Source organism: Vipera ursinii (genome assembly GCF_947247035.1).
Source record: "Vipera ursinii genome assembly, chromosome: 7".
Lineage (NCBI taxonomy): Eukaryota > Metazoa > Chordata > Lepidosauria > Squamata > Viperidae > Vipera > Vipera ursinii.
In genome coordinates this window covers 51,511,925-51,526,498 of record NC_139521.1, presented here as the reverse complement: position 1 = coordinate 51,526,498, position 14,574 = coordinate 51,511,925, and the positions used below count along the sequence as shown (strand labels likewise).

Sequence of the window (14,574 nt, the reverse complement as noted above, 5' to 3'; positions counted from 1 at the left end):
TTCTTTTAAATGAATAAGTGTGCCATATTTTATTTATGAACAGTACATATTTTATTTATGAAATATACATTGCTTCTCATTGTCTTGTTCACATCCTGTCTCCTTTTCAATCCAATCATTTTCTCTCCTCATTTCATCCTCATTACATTGTGATATATTGAAAGGAATCTTATACATGTAATCTATTCCATTAAGTTTTTTGCTTCAACTTTTTATGGCTTCATTAGAAGATGGTTAAAATCCTTTTCTCAGTTACTTTTATTTTCAATCTATACAGGGAGTGCAGAATTATTAGGCAAATGAGTATTTCGACCACATCATCCTCTTTATGCATGTTGTCTGACTCCAAGCTGTATAGGCTCGAAAGCCTACTACCAATTAAGCATATTAGGTGATGTGCATCTCTGTAATGAGAAGGGGTGTGGTCTAATGACATCAACACCCTGTATCAGGTGTGCATAATTATTAGGCAACTTCCTTTCCTTTGGCAAAATGGGTCAAAAGAAGGACTTGACAGGCTCAGAAAAGTCAAAAATAGTGAGATATCTTGCAGAGGGATGCAGTACTCTTAAAATTGCAAAGCTTCTGAAGCGTGATCATCGAACAATCAAGCGTTTCATTCAAAATAGTCAACAGGGTCGCAAGAAGCGTGTGGAGAAACCAAGGCGCAAAATAACTGCCCATGAACTGAGAAAAGTCAAGCGTGCAGCTGCCAAGATGCCACTTGCCACCAGTTTGGCCATATTTCAGAGCTGCAACATCACTGGAGTGCCCAAAAGCACAAGGTGTGCAATACTCAGAGACATGGCCAAGGTAAGAAAGGCTGAAAGACGACCACCACTGAACAAGACACACAAGCTGAAACGTCAAGACTGGGCCAAGAAATATCTCAAGACTGATTTTTCTAAGGTTTTATGGACTGATGAAATGAGAGTGAGTCTTGATGGGCCAGATGGATGGGCCCGTGGCTGGATTGGTAAAGGGCAGAGAGCTCCAGTCCGACTCAGACGCCAGCAAGGTGGAGGTGGAGTACTGGTTTGGGCTGGTATCATCAAAGATGAGCTTGTGGGGCCTTTTCGGGTTGAGGATGGAGTCAAGCTCAACTCCCAGTCCTACTGCCAGTTTCTGGAAGTCACCTTCTTCAAGCAGTGGTACAGGAAGAAGTCTGCATCCTTCAAGAAAAACATGATTTTCATGCAGGACAATGCTCCATCACACGCGTCCAAGTACTCCACAGTGTGGCTGGCAAGAAAGGGTATAAAAGAAGGAAATCTAATGACATGGCCTCCTTGTTCACCTGATCCGAACCCCATTGAGAACCTGTGGTCCATCATCAAATGTGAGATTTACAAGGAGGGAAAACAGTACACCTCTCTGAACAGTGTCTGGGAGGCTGTGGTTGCTGCTGCACGCAATGTTGATGGTGAACAGATCAAAACACTGACAGAATCCATGGATGGCAGGCTTTTGAGTGTCCTTGCAAAGAAAGGTGGCTATATTGGTCACTGATTTGTTTTTGTTATGTTTTTGAATGTCAGAAATGTATATTTGTGAATGTTGAGATGTTATATTGGTTTCACTGGTAAAAATAAATAATTGAAATGGGTATATATTTGTTTTTTGTTAAGTTGCCTAATAATTATGCACAGTAATAGTCACCTGCACACACAGATATCCCCCTAAAATAGCTATAACTAAAAACAAACTAAAAACTACTTCCAAAAATATTCAGCTTTGATATTAATGAGTTTTTTGGGTTCATTGAGAACATGGTTGTTGTTCAATAATACAATTAATCCTCAAAAATACAACTTGCCTAATAATTCTGCACTCCCTGTATGTACATTGTAATAATTTTTATACACTGCAGCTGTCATTATTGCATCTCATAAAAATATTTAAAAGTTGCATAGGTGTATGAGCCGTACTACATCTACAGTATATTCAAATAGAAAAGAATAACATGGAGCACCTGAGGGCTCTTGCATAGCATGTGTTGGCAACTCCTTACAAAAAGCTGCATCTTTTTGTAGACTTTGGAGCTGCTGCTATGTGATCCCAGGAGAAGACAAATTGATTTAAAGATGTTTTGTCAGGTATTACAAAACGATGTTGTGTTCTCCAAATCAATTACTGCCTTTTGAGTACTGATTGCTTCACTGTCCTATCATGTAAATAACTTTTGATGGGACAAATAACAAACCACTAGAAAGTATTCTAGTTATTAGAATACATATCCCATGTAAGATCGTTTACTCTGTCTGTGGCATTTAGCATCATATCAGTCTAAACAAATTGGTAATTTCAGAAAATTCTTCCTTTCGTGACAACATTTCTGTGTGATTGCAAACTCAGTGTCCTCTGGATCAGAGGTCCCCAACTTGTGGTCCGTGGCCAACTACCGGGACATGGCCTATTGGCCACTGGGCCATATGAGTGGTTGGCTGGTGCGTGCGTATGCACATGTACAGCCTCCCTCACGCAAGCGTTGCCACAAGCATCGCAGACATTCGTGGCCCCACTCGCATGAGCATTGCCACTGTTTACAGCCCCACTCATGCCATGAGTGTCATGGGCGTTCAAAGCACCATCATGCGAGCGCTCACGGCCCCACCCACATGTTTGTGCTTGTGCACATACATTTACACCCCCCCCACACACACAAAATCATTCCTTCTTTTCCCCCCTTCCCCCACTCGGGGCCACTAACCATGAAAGGTGGGGGAACTCTGCTCTGGATATAATGTCAAAGATTTTAGATTCCCAATATTACATAGGAATTATGAGGTTTGTAATAACGTTTGTAGAGCACCAGATTCTGAGGCTTACATTATGTGCTAAAAGCTATTCTGTAAAATGACAATGTCATGTGGCTTTCCCCATTTTTCTTCCATTGCTGAGAGGATGTACTCAGCCTGATCCTACTGTATGCAAATAGCTATGCATCAGACACAAATGGCTGTGCCAAGTTTTCTTTCTGAGGCCGCTTGCACTGTTCTCCAAGCCTACTGGTGTTCTTGCAAGAATGGGCATGATATTTGGAGAAGGAATGTTGTGTGCAAAAAAAAGTCACACAATGTAATTTCCATGCAAAATAATTGTTCTATCTAGTTACTTGGTTAAGCCAGTGTTCCACAAATATTTTTCTTCACTCCTCTCAGAGTCATTTTTACCATTTGTTAGAAAGTCCTTATTTTTAAGTGTCCCTGTTGTCATTTGGTAACAACTTTGAAAAATCACTTTTATCCAATAATGAGTAATTTTTGCAGGTTAGGGAAACATTAGATTAAACGGTAACCTCTTCTGGGAACTACATAAAGAGCTAAGTTCTGTGAAAATATGTTGAAAAGGTTGGGTACATATTGCCCTAGAAAACAAAAGTGAGGGGGTATAAAAGCCTTCTTCAGATACATGTATAGAGGAAAATCAAATCCTATTCTCTGTTGTTCCATATTGCAGGAAATAGGATAATGGATAAAGTTATAAGATGGTAGATACTGATTACAGGTAGTCCTCAGTTTATAGACCAGTCACTTAACAACCATTTGAAGTTACAACCAACCTCCCTCCGGCTACTTCTGATGACTCTCCTCTCCCTCCACCATGGTGAAGTGATCATATTTTGGGCATTTGGCAACCAACCTGCATTTACGGTCATTTGCAGCATCGTATAGTCACATGATAATAATTTATGATATTATTTATTTACTTATTTATTTATTTATTTATTTGTTTGTTTTTATAAACCGCCCTTCTCCCGAGGGACTCGGGGCGGTGTACAGAGTAAGGTAGGTATACAGATTGAACAATAGTGAAAACAATAGTAAAAACAAACTGGGACCCCAATTAGAGCTATCAGGCCAGGCCGGACTGCTGGAACAGGTAAGTTTTTAAGTCGCGCCGGAAGGTGCGGAGGTCGGGGGCCATCCGGATTTCGGTTGGCAAGCAGTTCCAGAGGGCTGGCGCACCCACTGAGAATGCCCTCCCCCTGGGGGCCACCAGCCGACATTCCTTGAGCGGTGGCACCCTGAGGAGGCCCTCTCTGTGGGAGCGCACAGGACGGTGGGGTGTTGACATTGGCAGAAGGTGCTCCCGTAGGTAGTCCGGACCCATGCCATGTAGGGCTTTGTATGTCATTGTTAGCACCTTGAACTTCACACGGAAGGCAACTGGAAGCCAGTGCAGCGCACGGAGGAGAGGTGTGATATGGGAGTATCGGGAGGCAGCAATTTTGATTTCCAGCAAAAATTCCCCATTGACTACAATGGATTCACTTGATGGCCATCACAAAAAAAGTTTGTAAAATTGGGAACAATCATGTGCTGATCCACTTAATAACTGACATGACTTATGACGATCATTCCAGCCTCAATTACAGTCATTGATCAAGGGCTTACTCTGTGTAGTGGGTATGTGGGAATGATCTTGGGAGACAGGGCAAAGAGATGCAGCCAAGTGAAGGTCATATAAAAGGCAGCTTAGACCACAGCAGAAATTCTCCCTAGTTCATGGGCCATAAAGGAGACGTGGAGGAGAAATGTACTTTGTAAGATTGATATGGTCTTCCCAGTTGCAATGTATGGCTGTGAAAGTTGGACCATAAGAAAGGCTGAGCGCCAAAGAATTGAGGCCTTTGAACTATGGTGCTGGAGAAGACTCCTACGAGTCCCTTGGACTGCAAGGTGATCAAATCGGTCAGTCCTAGAGGAGATCAACCCTGACTGCTCTTTAGAAGTCCAGATCCTGAAGTTGAAACTCAAATACTTTGGCCACCTAATGAGAAGGAAGGATTCACTGGAGAAGAGCCTAATGCTGGGAAAGATTGAGGGCAAGAGAAGAAGGGGACGACAGAGAATGAGGTGGCTGGATGGAGTCACTGAAGCAATAGGTGTGAGCTTAAATGGACTCCATAAGATGGTAGAGGACAGGAAGGCCTGGAGGAACATTGTCCATGGGGTTGCAATGGGTCAGACACGACTTCGCAGCTAACAACAACAACAAAGATTTATATCAGCCTTTTGAGGTAGACCAGACAGGAAACATGGTAATTCTGTTTGTAAAGTTACGTCAACAGAATCTTAGAAGTCTGGAAGTGCAATTCCCTTGGTTGCATCTCTTTGCCCTCTCTCCCAAAGTTGTTCCCACACACCATTAAAGATTAAATGTTAGAATAAAACCTCAGATCAGTAGAGCTGTTTGCTGTACTAGTTAGATGAGACCAGGAAATCAACTTCAGAGGAAAGCTAAAACTACATTATTGACATTGGCTCTAATAACAGAATCTTGCAAGTGTGATTGTGCTTTCCCGTTCCCTAGAGAGCTGCTTCTATATATCTCTGGTATGGTCATTTTCTTTAGTACCTAAAAGGTGTTCTGCTCACTTTATTCGAATGTGTTTGATTGACACTAGATAGCCATTTATGTAGGATGCTTTAATTTTGATTCTTGCAATGAATGAGGAGCTGGAATTGATGGCTTTAATGAGCCTTTCAGTTCTATGTTTCTATTGAAGACAGATGTTAAATATAGTTTGGAAGCATGTATTCTCATTCTCTCTTTTTATAAGAAAGCACATGGAACTGCATGTGATTGGCATTTCTGGCTCTCTTGAGCAGGGTTCCTAGGCTTCCCCCCCCACAATCCTTTTTCCCCCTCCCACACTTCAAGGGAGAGATTATTCAGTAAATACTGCAACCATATTCTTGCCCAGAGAAGTCCTCTTTGTGGCTGAATAGTGAAGTGCTGACATCTCTCCTTGTTTTCCTTCCTCTTTGTAGTTTAACCAAGGGATGAATGTTCTAAAAATCCTTTCAGAATGAGAGTGCTGATGCAAGTATTTATTAGGCATATTCATATGAAGGAACTAAATAACTAAAAAGGCAAAATGACAATGACATCAGCAGGTTTTATATTAGTCAGTTATATGCACGTACACAAAACACAGGGAGAACAGGTAGACCAAAGTATAATGGATGCAAACAGATTTTTAATATGCTATAAACTAAAATTCTGATCTAAATCTAGCTCCACCATTCCATAGATTTTTTTTTCAGGATCTTCAATCTCAGATTCCTGGGATTGCTTTTTCAGCTTATCTGGCTTTAAATCAAACTGGGAAGAGACTCCTACTCATCCCATGAGTAATGTGCATAAAGAGAAAATGGACCTGCCTCTTCATCTTTTTAAAAAGCTAACCTGAAAGGAAAATCTTTCCATGCCTGATTGGCTCTTTAGCATTTGATTTTCTGGGGTTGTTTGTCTTTGCTCGTTACCTATATTGACAAGTTAGATTTAAGTGACATATCAGATTTAGGATTTCCTTTAACTCTTTCCTGTCTGAATGGCTTCCAGTAAGAATTTATTTTGTGTCACAACTTTTGCAATGAGATTTCTTTACAGTTTGAAACTTCTGGTAAAGGCAATATAAACAAAAACAAAGTTATACTTCTAATGCCTAATAATTTATAATGTGAATTATGCAGTGTGTAGGATATTATATATTGTATTTATTAATGCAATAGTAAGTACCAATTGATCTTTTAAAAGGGGTAGGGAGAATTTTATGTGCTATAAAAGGCATACTGTGATCACAAGCAAAATGATTCATAGTTTAAAAATTACTAAGCATTACTACATTTTCATCAGGGTTTCAAAAATGAGAGGATGTGTGGGAATGTAGCAGAGTTCATGTCCAGTGGTAGACTTGAGTTTCAGAAAATACAATGGAACAAATATGGTTTGGACATTGGATCATTCAGCATAGCCCAAAGTAATCCAATGATCATTAACCATAATAGCATTTACTGGAATGTCCTGAAGACCAGATGTTTCTGGAAGAATGAAAGAACCAAGGTGCATTTGTGTGATACTCTTTATTGTTGTATATCCTGATGGTTTAATGAGTAAGCAATACATTATAATGTCTTCAAGTTCACTTAAGCTAGGTGAATATAAGGAATAACATCTTTTCAGTTGGATAACAATGTTAGGATCAGTCCTCATTTTGGAAACCAAACTAACTTTATTTTTTGCAGTGTAATTAGATTAAATATGGGGCAAATAATGATTTTTGTATCATGAAGTTGGCATGTTATATATGCATTCTGCTTGTCTGTATTGCTTTGGCTGCTTGGTTTATTTTGGTTTTTTTGCTATGTTATTTTGTTTTCCAAATCTGATGATGAAACCCAGCTTAAATAGTGAACCCTCAACAAATATAATTATCAGATATGTACAGTACCTACATACAGTGAAAGAGTTAGATGATATGAAGAAAAACCAAGGCATATGTACAGTTAAAAGATAACATTTGGGTAATTTCAATAGCTAGCTGTAATTTCTCTTGGCAGAACTTTAAAAAAGTCCATGACAAATATTGGCTTTAAAATTCTTGAGCTCTGTTAGCTGCATCTAACTCTAATTGCATCTTTGTAATTGCTGCATCCTTTGCGACAATAAGTAAGATCTATTGCAGTACTATAGGCCAAAGGTCTGCTTTAAGTTGGCTATTTTTTCAGGGAATGCCATTCTCCTGGGTAGATCAGTGAACTACAATTGTAGCACGCTTTGCATAACCTCATTTATGGCCAATGCATCACAACTGGGAATTTCCCAGTTTTGGCACCCATAGAAAATAATACCATTTCAGATTCAATTAAGCAGAGCACTATTTATCTGCTCATTTTAAAACATGATACAAAAAGAAAAAGAAGCTTTCATGGAGAAGATTTTAGAATGTAATGCTTTCCCTTGGAATGGCTAACAATTAGTTAACTATTTAGAAAATCCCATAGCCGTTGTCAGGAAAATATGGATAAGCATAGTAGAATGTATTAGCCCAATACACTGTCTCCATTTTATTATGAAGCTGCTGAGAAAGCAGTGATATAGAGCACTGTCATTACAGATCTATTGTTACAAGGGTTCCACAGTCTTCTGTGTACTGCCATTAATTTATGGTAGAAAACAATATGTAGCCTTCCAAATGCAGCAAAGCAGAATCTTTTAATGAGGTGGATGTTATTACCACAATAAATCAGTGCATTTGTGCAATGTATAATTCAATGTGTATTCCCACTGTAACTTCTCTGAGTAAGCTGATAGTGTATCATTGTCACTGCACAGTCTTATAGTCCTTTATTACTAAGCCCTTCCCCCATTTGGTGATATTTTTTTCCTAATTTGTCTGCAAATAAATGTGGAATGGTTTGATAGTTGTCCTATTGCAAGGTTCTTGAAATCTGGTGTTAAAAAAAGAGGATTAAAAATCAATATGGTAGATTCTTGCTCAGCATATGATACTTTTATTCTTTTTTCAAAAGAGAGTTAAATCAATTCTAACTGGTTTTAGCTTTATATTCAGCAGATGTAATTTTATAACTATTGATCTATAGTGGTCATTTGGAGCTAATAAAAACAAGAGCAGTTAAAAGCATCCATTTGAAAAGCTTTAGTGTTATGTAGTTGCTGCACCAAAAAAGCAAAAGCAACTCATCCACTCTAATATCTTTTTTATAAACAAAAAGCCAGAGCAAAAATTAAGTAGTTTTTATAAAGTTCATTGACAATAAATAAAATAATTAAAATCTGAGTAAGGTATTTTTCCTTCTCTTTCAACTCCTTGGTAAAAGGAATATTCATTAAAAATTTTTAAAATTATCAAATTTCCTACCAGGATATGTTTTAAAAGGCCTGTTTAGTTGTGATAGTATATGAAGGAAGAAATTTTAACAAAATAAAGTTGCATTATCAAATAACAGTTAATTGTATTATGTCTGCTACTAATTTGTACTTCATTTTTAATTGCTATGTTCTAAGTATTAGATCACTGAAATTCTCACATATGATATGTCAAAATCTGCAAATGATATCATATACAACCCATTATCATAGGATTATGTGGAAATACCTTCAAAAGTTCAAGAGGCATTAGCTCCTCCAGTGCCTTTATTACAAAAACATTTCTACTAGATACTGTATAAATAGCTAAGGTGCACATAACAATTTTATAGTTCCCTGCTACTTTTAGACACTAATCCTACCACAACATACAATGTTGACAAGTTTTGCATAGCAGAAGTCAAAATTTGTCAGATGATACAAAAATCAGCTTTAATGCATATTTGGTTTTTAGTTGTTTTGTATTGATAGATTTAGTTAGCCATATATTAGCTTTTATGAGATTTTTTTTGTATGTATATAGTTATTTATCATGGGGTTAGAAATCATTCTAATCTATGGCTAAAGTTATCTTTTTTTCCAGTACTTTCCACATTATGTCAGCCTGTTTAAAAGAAGTTATTGGAAGTCTCACTCCTTAGGATACTTCTTGAAGAACTATTTTTCATTAGGTTTTGAAAATGCTCAGGTTTTAAAAAGCATATTTGGGATACTGATTTCAAATCCATTGAAGTCTAGTCCCCAATATATTTATCTGGTATTTTCTTTTTATCAAGTTTTATTCATTTATAACATAAAATATGAAAATACAAAAGCAAATAGTAGGGGACAACAGTAGAAAAAGGGAAAACAAAAAAGGTATGAAGAAAGAGGGGGGAAGAAACAAAAGGCGCTGACTTCCGGCTCTTTCTCATTAAAATCAAATCTCAACTTTTTACATTTCTATAGTAGTATGCACTAGTCCAGGGGTCTTCAAACTTGGCCCTTTGATGACTTGTGGACTTCAACTCCCAGAATTCCTCAGCCAGCGTGCCTGCCTGAGGACCTCTGGGAGTTGAAGTCCACAAGTCATCAAAGGACCAAGTTTGAAGACCCCTGCACTAGTCATTTCTGTATCAGCAAATCAGTCCAATTGGTAAAACCCAAAATCACGATACCATTTTTTCCACCTCAAGCCCTAAGTCCAGAAGCGGTTTCCAAGTAGAAACAAAAGTACTTATATTCTTTTCTTTTATCAGCACAGTCAATTTGGCCATCTCTGCTAAGTCCCTCAGTTTTTGTAACTATCTGTCCATAGTAGGAATTGAGGCATCCTTCCACTTTTGTGTATAGAGCACAGTCTTGCTGCAGTCACCGTATATAAAATCAGAGTTCCATTTTTTTTTCCAGTTCTCTTTCCATTAGGCCCAGAAGGAAAGTTTCTGATTTAATCTTTATGTTCACTTTAAGTATTTTCTGCATTAATATATGAATCCTACTCCAATGTTTCTTTGCCTTATCACATGTCCACCATAAATGATAAAAAGTCCCTTCTTTACATTTACATTTCCAAAATGTATTTCCATTTGAAATACTTTTATACATTCTAGATAACTTATCTGGTGTTAAATAACAGCAATAAATCATTTTGTAGAAATTTTCTTTTAGGTTATAATTTAATGTGAATTTTAAACCTTTTATCCACATATTCTCCCATTGTTCAAACATCACATTATACCCCAAATTCCTTGCCCACTGGATCGTACAGTGTTTTACATGTTCATTTTCCAAATTCAATTTTAATAACGTTTTATAGACCTTGGCAATTATATGATCATTGCTACCACATAGCAGGATTTCCCATTCATTTTTATTGAACTCAAAACCATGGCCATTTTTGTCTAATTTAAATCTTTCCTTCATTTGTTGATATGTAAACCAGTGACAAGTGTGACCTTCTAATTCTAATTCTTCCCTAGACTCGAGAATGGGGTCTCCAGAATTGAAAGATACTATTTTACCATTCATTTATCAGTCCAGTTTCAACAGCATTTCTTTTCTTAAAAAATCTTCTTGGGGGGACACCCATAGGGGCAATTTCATAAAAAACCTTATTTTATATTTTTTCCCAAACTCTTAATATAGCACGTCTAATAAAGTGATTATTAAAATCAACATTTATTTTAACTATCGTACCATAAATACCCATACCATCCAAACCTTAATTCATGGGCTTCCAAATCAAGCAGTCTCTTATTCTGAAGGTTCACCCACTCTTTTAACCAAACCAAACAGCATGCATCAAAATACAATGTCAAATCTGGTCTTTTATCTGGTCTTTTCAAATGAGTATCATCAGCCTAATACCTGGTCTCTATCATTGTCCCAAAATTTTGCCAGACCTTCACTTTAGCGAGGCAGAATACATTGCCTTCTGTGGTCCTGATGGGGCACTACAAAAATATTCCCCCACAATAACATTAATGTCCTTGTGGAAACATCTCAGTAGTGCCCTTGAACCATGTAGCTTTTCATTGTCCTTTCTAAAGGGAATCTCCAAAAGAGTTTATCTATCCTATACTGCTGAAATTCCCTGGCAGAGAGCTTGACTTCTAGTTATCATTTCTCATGTCTGACTGTTGTTTGAATACATACTTCTGGGTTACCTGATTCTTAACTCCTTCTGTACCTCTACCTTTCCTAGGGACTGAAAAGGTATATAAATGTATTTTTTGTTATTTTTAATACACACACACGCACACACACCTGATGGCTGATCTTATGGCTGTAATAAAGAATTTGTTCTATGTAATTTGATTGTTCTGTGTAGTTTGGCTGATTTTTCTTGTATCAAAATATAAAAATTATGGGGTGGCAAATAAAGTGATTTATACAATTAAGTAAACATTATTGATGTGTCATGATATCATCAAAACTAGTGAATGGTTTATATAACTATACCTTATTATCCTGATGAAGTTTCAGTCTTACAGTTATAGTATACGTTGAGTGTTATTCATATTAGAAAGTCAAGATACACAGTTAAGGCAAAGAAGTACGTATTGAGACCCACTAAAATATTATTAAATAATTTAATGTTAATTTATATTTTATACCACCATATTTCCTAAAGAATCATGGCAGTGCTACAGCTTTAATATTTTATGAAGATGGACATGTTTAGCAAATCTACTGTCTGCTTGATCTTTCCAAGTGAAAATGCTGAGATTCTTGAATATAAAGCAGATTTCTATGAACAGGTTTTCAAAATATTTGCTCCACCTTTTGGCAGATTGTCATGACTGCATGAGCTGTATTACTACCAGCACTTAATAGTTCACTGTATTCATGCTAAATAACTGGGATTTATGGGAAGAAAAATTAGTTATATTAAGGAATATTCATATTAATAGCATATTTCTATGTTAACTGGATGCATATTTTAAGCCACGAATGCCACTTTTTCATTCAGCCTTTCTCACAAGATGGATTTGTTGTTATAACAAATTCTGTCATGTGCCATTTTTGGTTGTTTAGGGTTTTCAGTTCTTAATTTTAAAAGAAAAGTGCAGCTATTAGGCATTAGGTCTCACTGTTCTATCATTTAGTAAGGTTAACGTTTAATATAGTATATAAGAAGTGACAGAAAAACTTTTGAGCATATCAAAACATCTTTGAGCAAAAATGATTATCAGAAATAAGTCTATCAATGGGAAAGAAAATCTGGGTTTTTTATTTTGTTCAATTTAATGTTATCAATAGTATTAAAGTCTTATTTTCTATATTAGTATTTCATAACTAGAAACTGGATAAAATGTTTAAAATATGTTTTATTCATACCTTCTTCCACTGAAGCTCTGGTCAAATATACTTCTATACTTCTGTTGGAGACATTTCCTAGTAAGAAATGTACCAATAGGTTATAATACATGGCCTTTGGAACCATATGAATTGGTATGCTCATGTTGTAAAACTTTTCTATTAAACTATTGTGAACATATTGAAGTGGAATTATGTCAGAGGAAATAATCCAATATATTTAAGAGACATAGGACCAAATACTCCTTGTATGTTTCCTTTTGTAAAATTTGCAGTAGTAATAAAGAATTATTAGAGTAAATAATCCAATTAAATAAATGCAATTTTATATTCCTGAAATTGTTATCTTGCTGTTTGATATTTCACATATTTTGCACCTACATAGTTCTATGTTTGATACCTCATTATATTAAATTGTAATAATAATCCAATGATGTATTTATTGCTTTACCACAACTGCTGATGAAATGATACATTAAACTGTGTTCTTTTTCTTCTTCCTAGCCTATTGGTGCTCTTAATCCTAAAAGAGCTGCATTCTTTGCCGAACGCTATGAAACATGGGAAGATGATCAAGTTCCAAAGTTTCATTATGGCACTCATTATTCAACAGCCAGTTTTGCACTCACTTGGTTGTTAAGAATTGTAAGTGCATTTTAGAATGTTTTTCTGTGTATGAGTAAAGTAGGTACCTAATGGTTAAACAAGGGGAGTTCAATATTTTATGTGGAATCATGCAACTGAATAAGTTTGTTTTAGATCATGAAAAATAAAGTGATCATACTTCATAAAAATGTATGTACAAAAAAAGTAGAATAGCCTTTGGTGTTTTTTTTTTCCTGTTTAAAACTGCAATTTGGTTGTATGACCATTATTTAACCTGGAATGTAATCTTCTTCTGCAGATATAATGGAATTTTTCAAATAATATATACTTGCGGATAACATGCAATTGGACAGATTTGATATATTGATGAAATGAACCAAGTTTCTGTAAAATAAACTGGGATTATGATTTACCTGATAGAAACTAATTTCTTTGGTAAAGCATTAACAAGGCGTCATTAATTAAGCCTTGTTAGATTCATACAAGCAGACATAAATCCTAGCAGTAATTTATGGTACTTAGCTAATTTCAGGCAATTATTGTCTAATATGTGCTTAGGTATCTTTTGACGAAGAGGAGATTTTTTTCAGTTGTTAACATTTTTCTCTCTTAATTGTGAACTGTATATGCAGGAAGGTTACATGTGCATGCATAATATTCATTAGGAAGATTTAGCTGAATAACAAATCTGCTAATATCTTACTCAGAGATTGCTTGTATTATGTCAAAGCTATTGAAATCTCTTGGTTACATCTCTAGATGTTCTTTAATTCCTGTTCTATATACAGTTAAGTGTATGTTAATGTTATGTTGAATTATAACTGTAGTGGATGCACTAATGGAATAATAGAAAAAATACATAAAATCTGTAACTCAGATTTTCCAGCAACCCTCCAACACTGTAATGTAAGATTCTCTTTACATATTTTTGAAATGAATAACTCAGATTATTATTTTTACTTCTTTCCACAAACAAAACATATTATTCTTTTCAGACAAGGTGAAGTACAGGTAGTCCTCAAATTGTGACCACAGTTGAGCCCAAAATGTATGTTATTAATTGAGTTTTGCCCCATTTTATGACCCTGGGGTGCTGGAACTGTCATAAATATGAACCAGTTGACAAGGACCTAAATTTTTTTTTTGGATTTCTTTTTTTTTATTGAAAAGTTTTAACATACAATTTATCTTTAACAATCCCCCCTCCCCCTCCCTTCTCCCTCCCCCCCTCCCTCTCCCCCCTCCCCCCCTCCCCCCCGACTTCCCAGAGCTAAATACAAGGTATATATAAAAAAAGCAATCATAAACAACCATATACTAACAACCATAAACTCTAAAATCCATCACTCTCTAGCTTATATAGGATAAGACAAACCTTAGTAATATTAAATATATATAGAAAAACTAAAATAGAAAAAGAAAAAAAAGAAAGAAGACTTATTCAAATGCTACATGAAACTTCTTAACCCTATACTTGTTCTGGATAAACTC

At 36.1% G+C, this 14,574-nt stretch overlaps 1 protein-coding gene across 2 annotated transcripts in view; it reads left to right on the top strand.

Annotated features, from left to right (window-relative positions):
- Nucleotides 1-14,574, top strand: part of LRBA (LPS responsive beige-like anchor protein) — a 370,314-nt gene that overhangs the window by 267,221 nt on the left and 88,519 nt on the right. For both annotated transcript variants that reach the window (XM_083367801.1, XM_083367800.1), the window contains exon 45: nucleotides 12,982-13,122. In XM_083367801.1, the coding sequence (XP_083223927.1) occupies nucleotides 12,982-13,122 (141 nt within the window). The remainder of the gene's footprint in view (nucleotides 1-12,981; nucleotides 13,123-14,574) is intronic.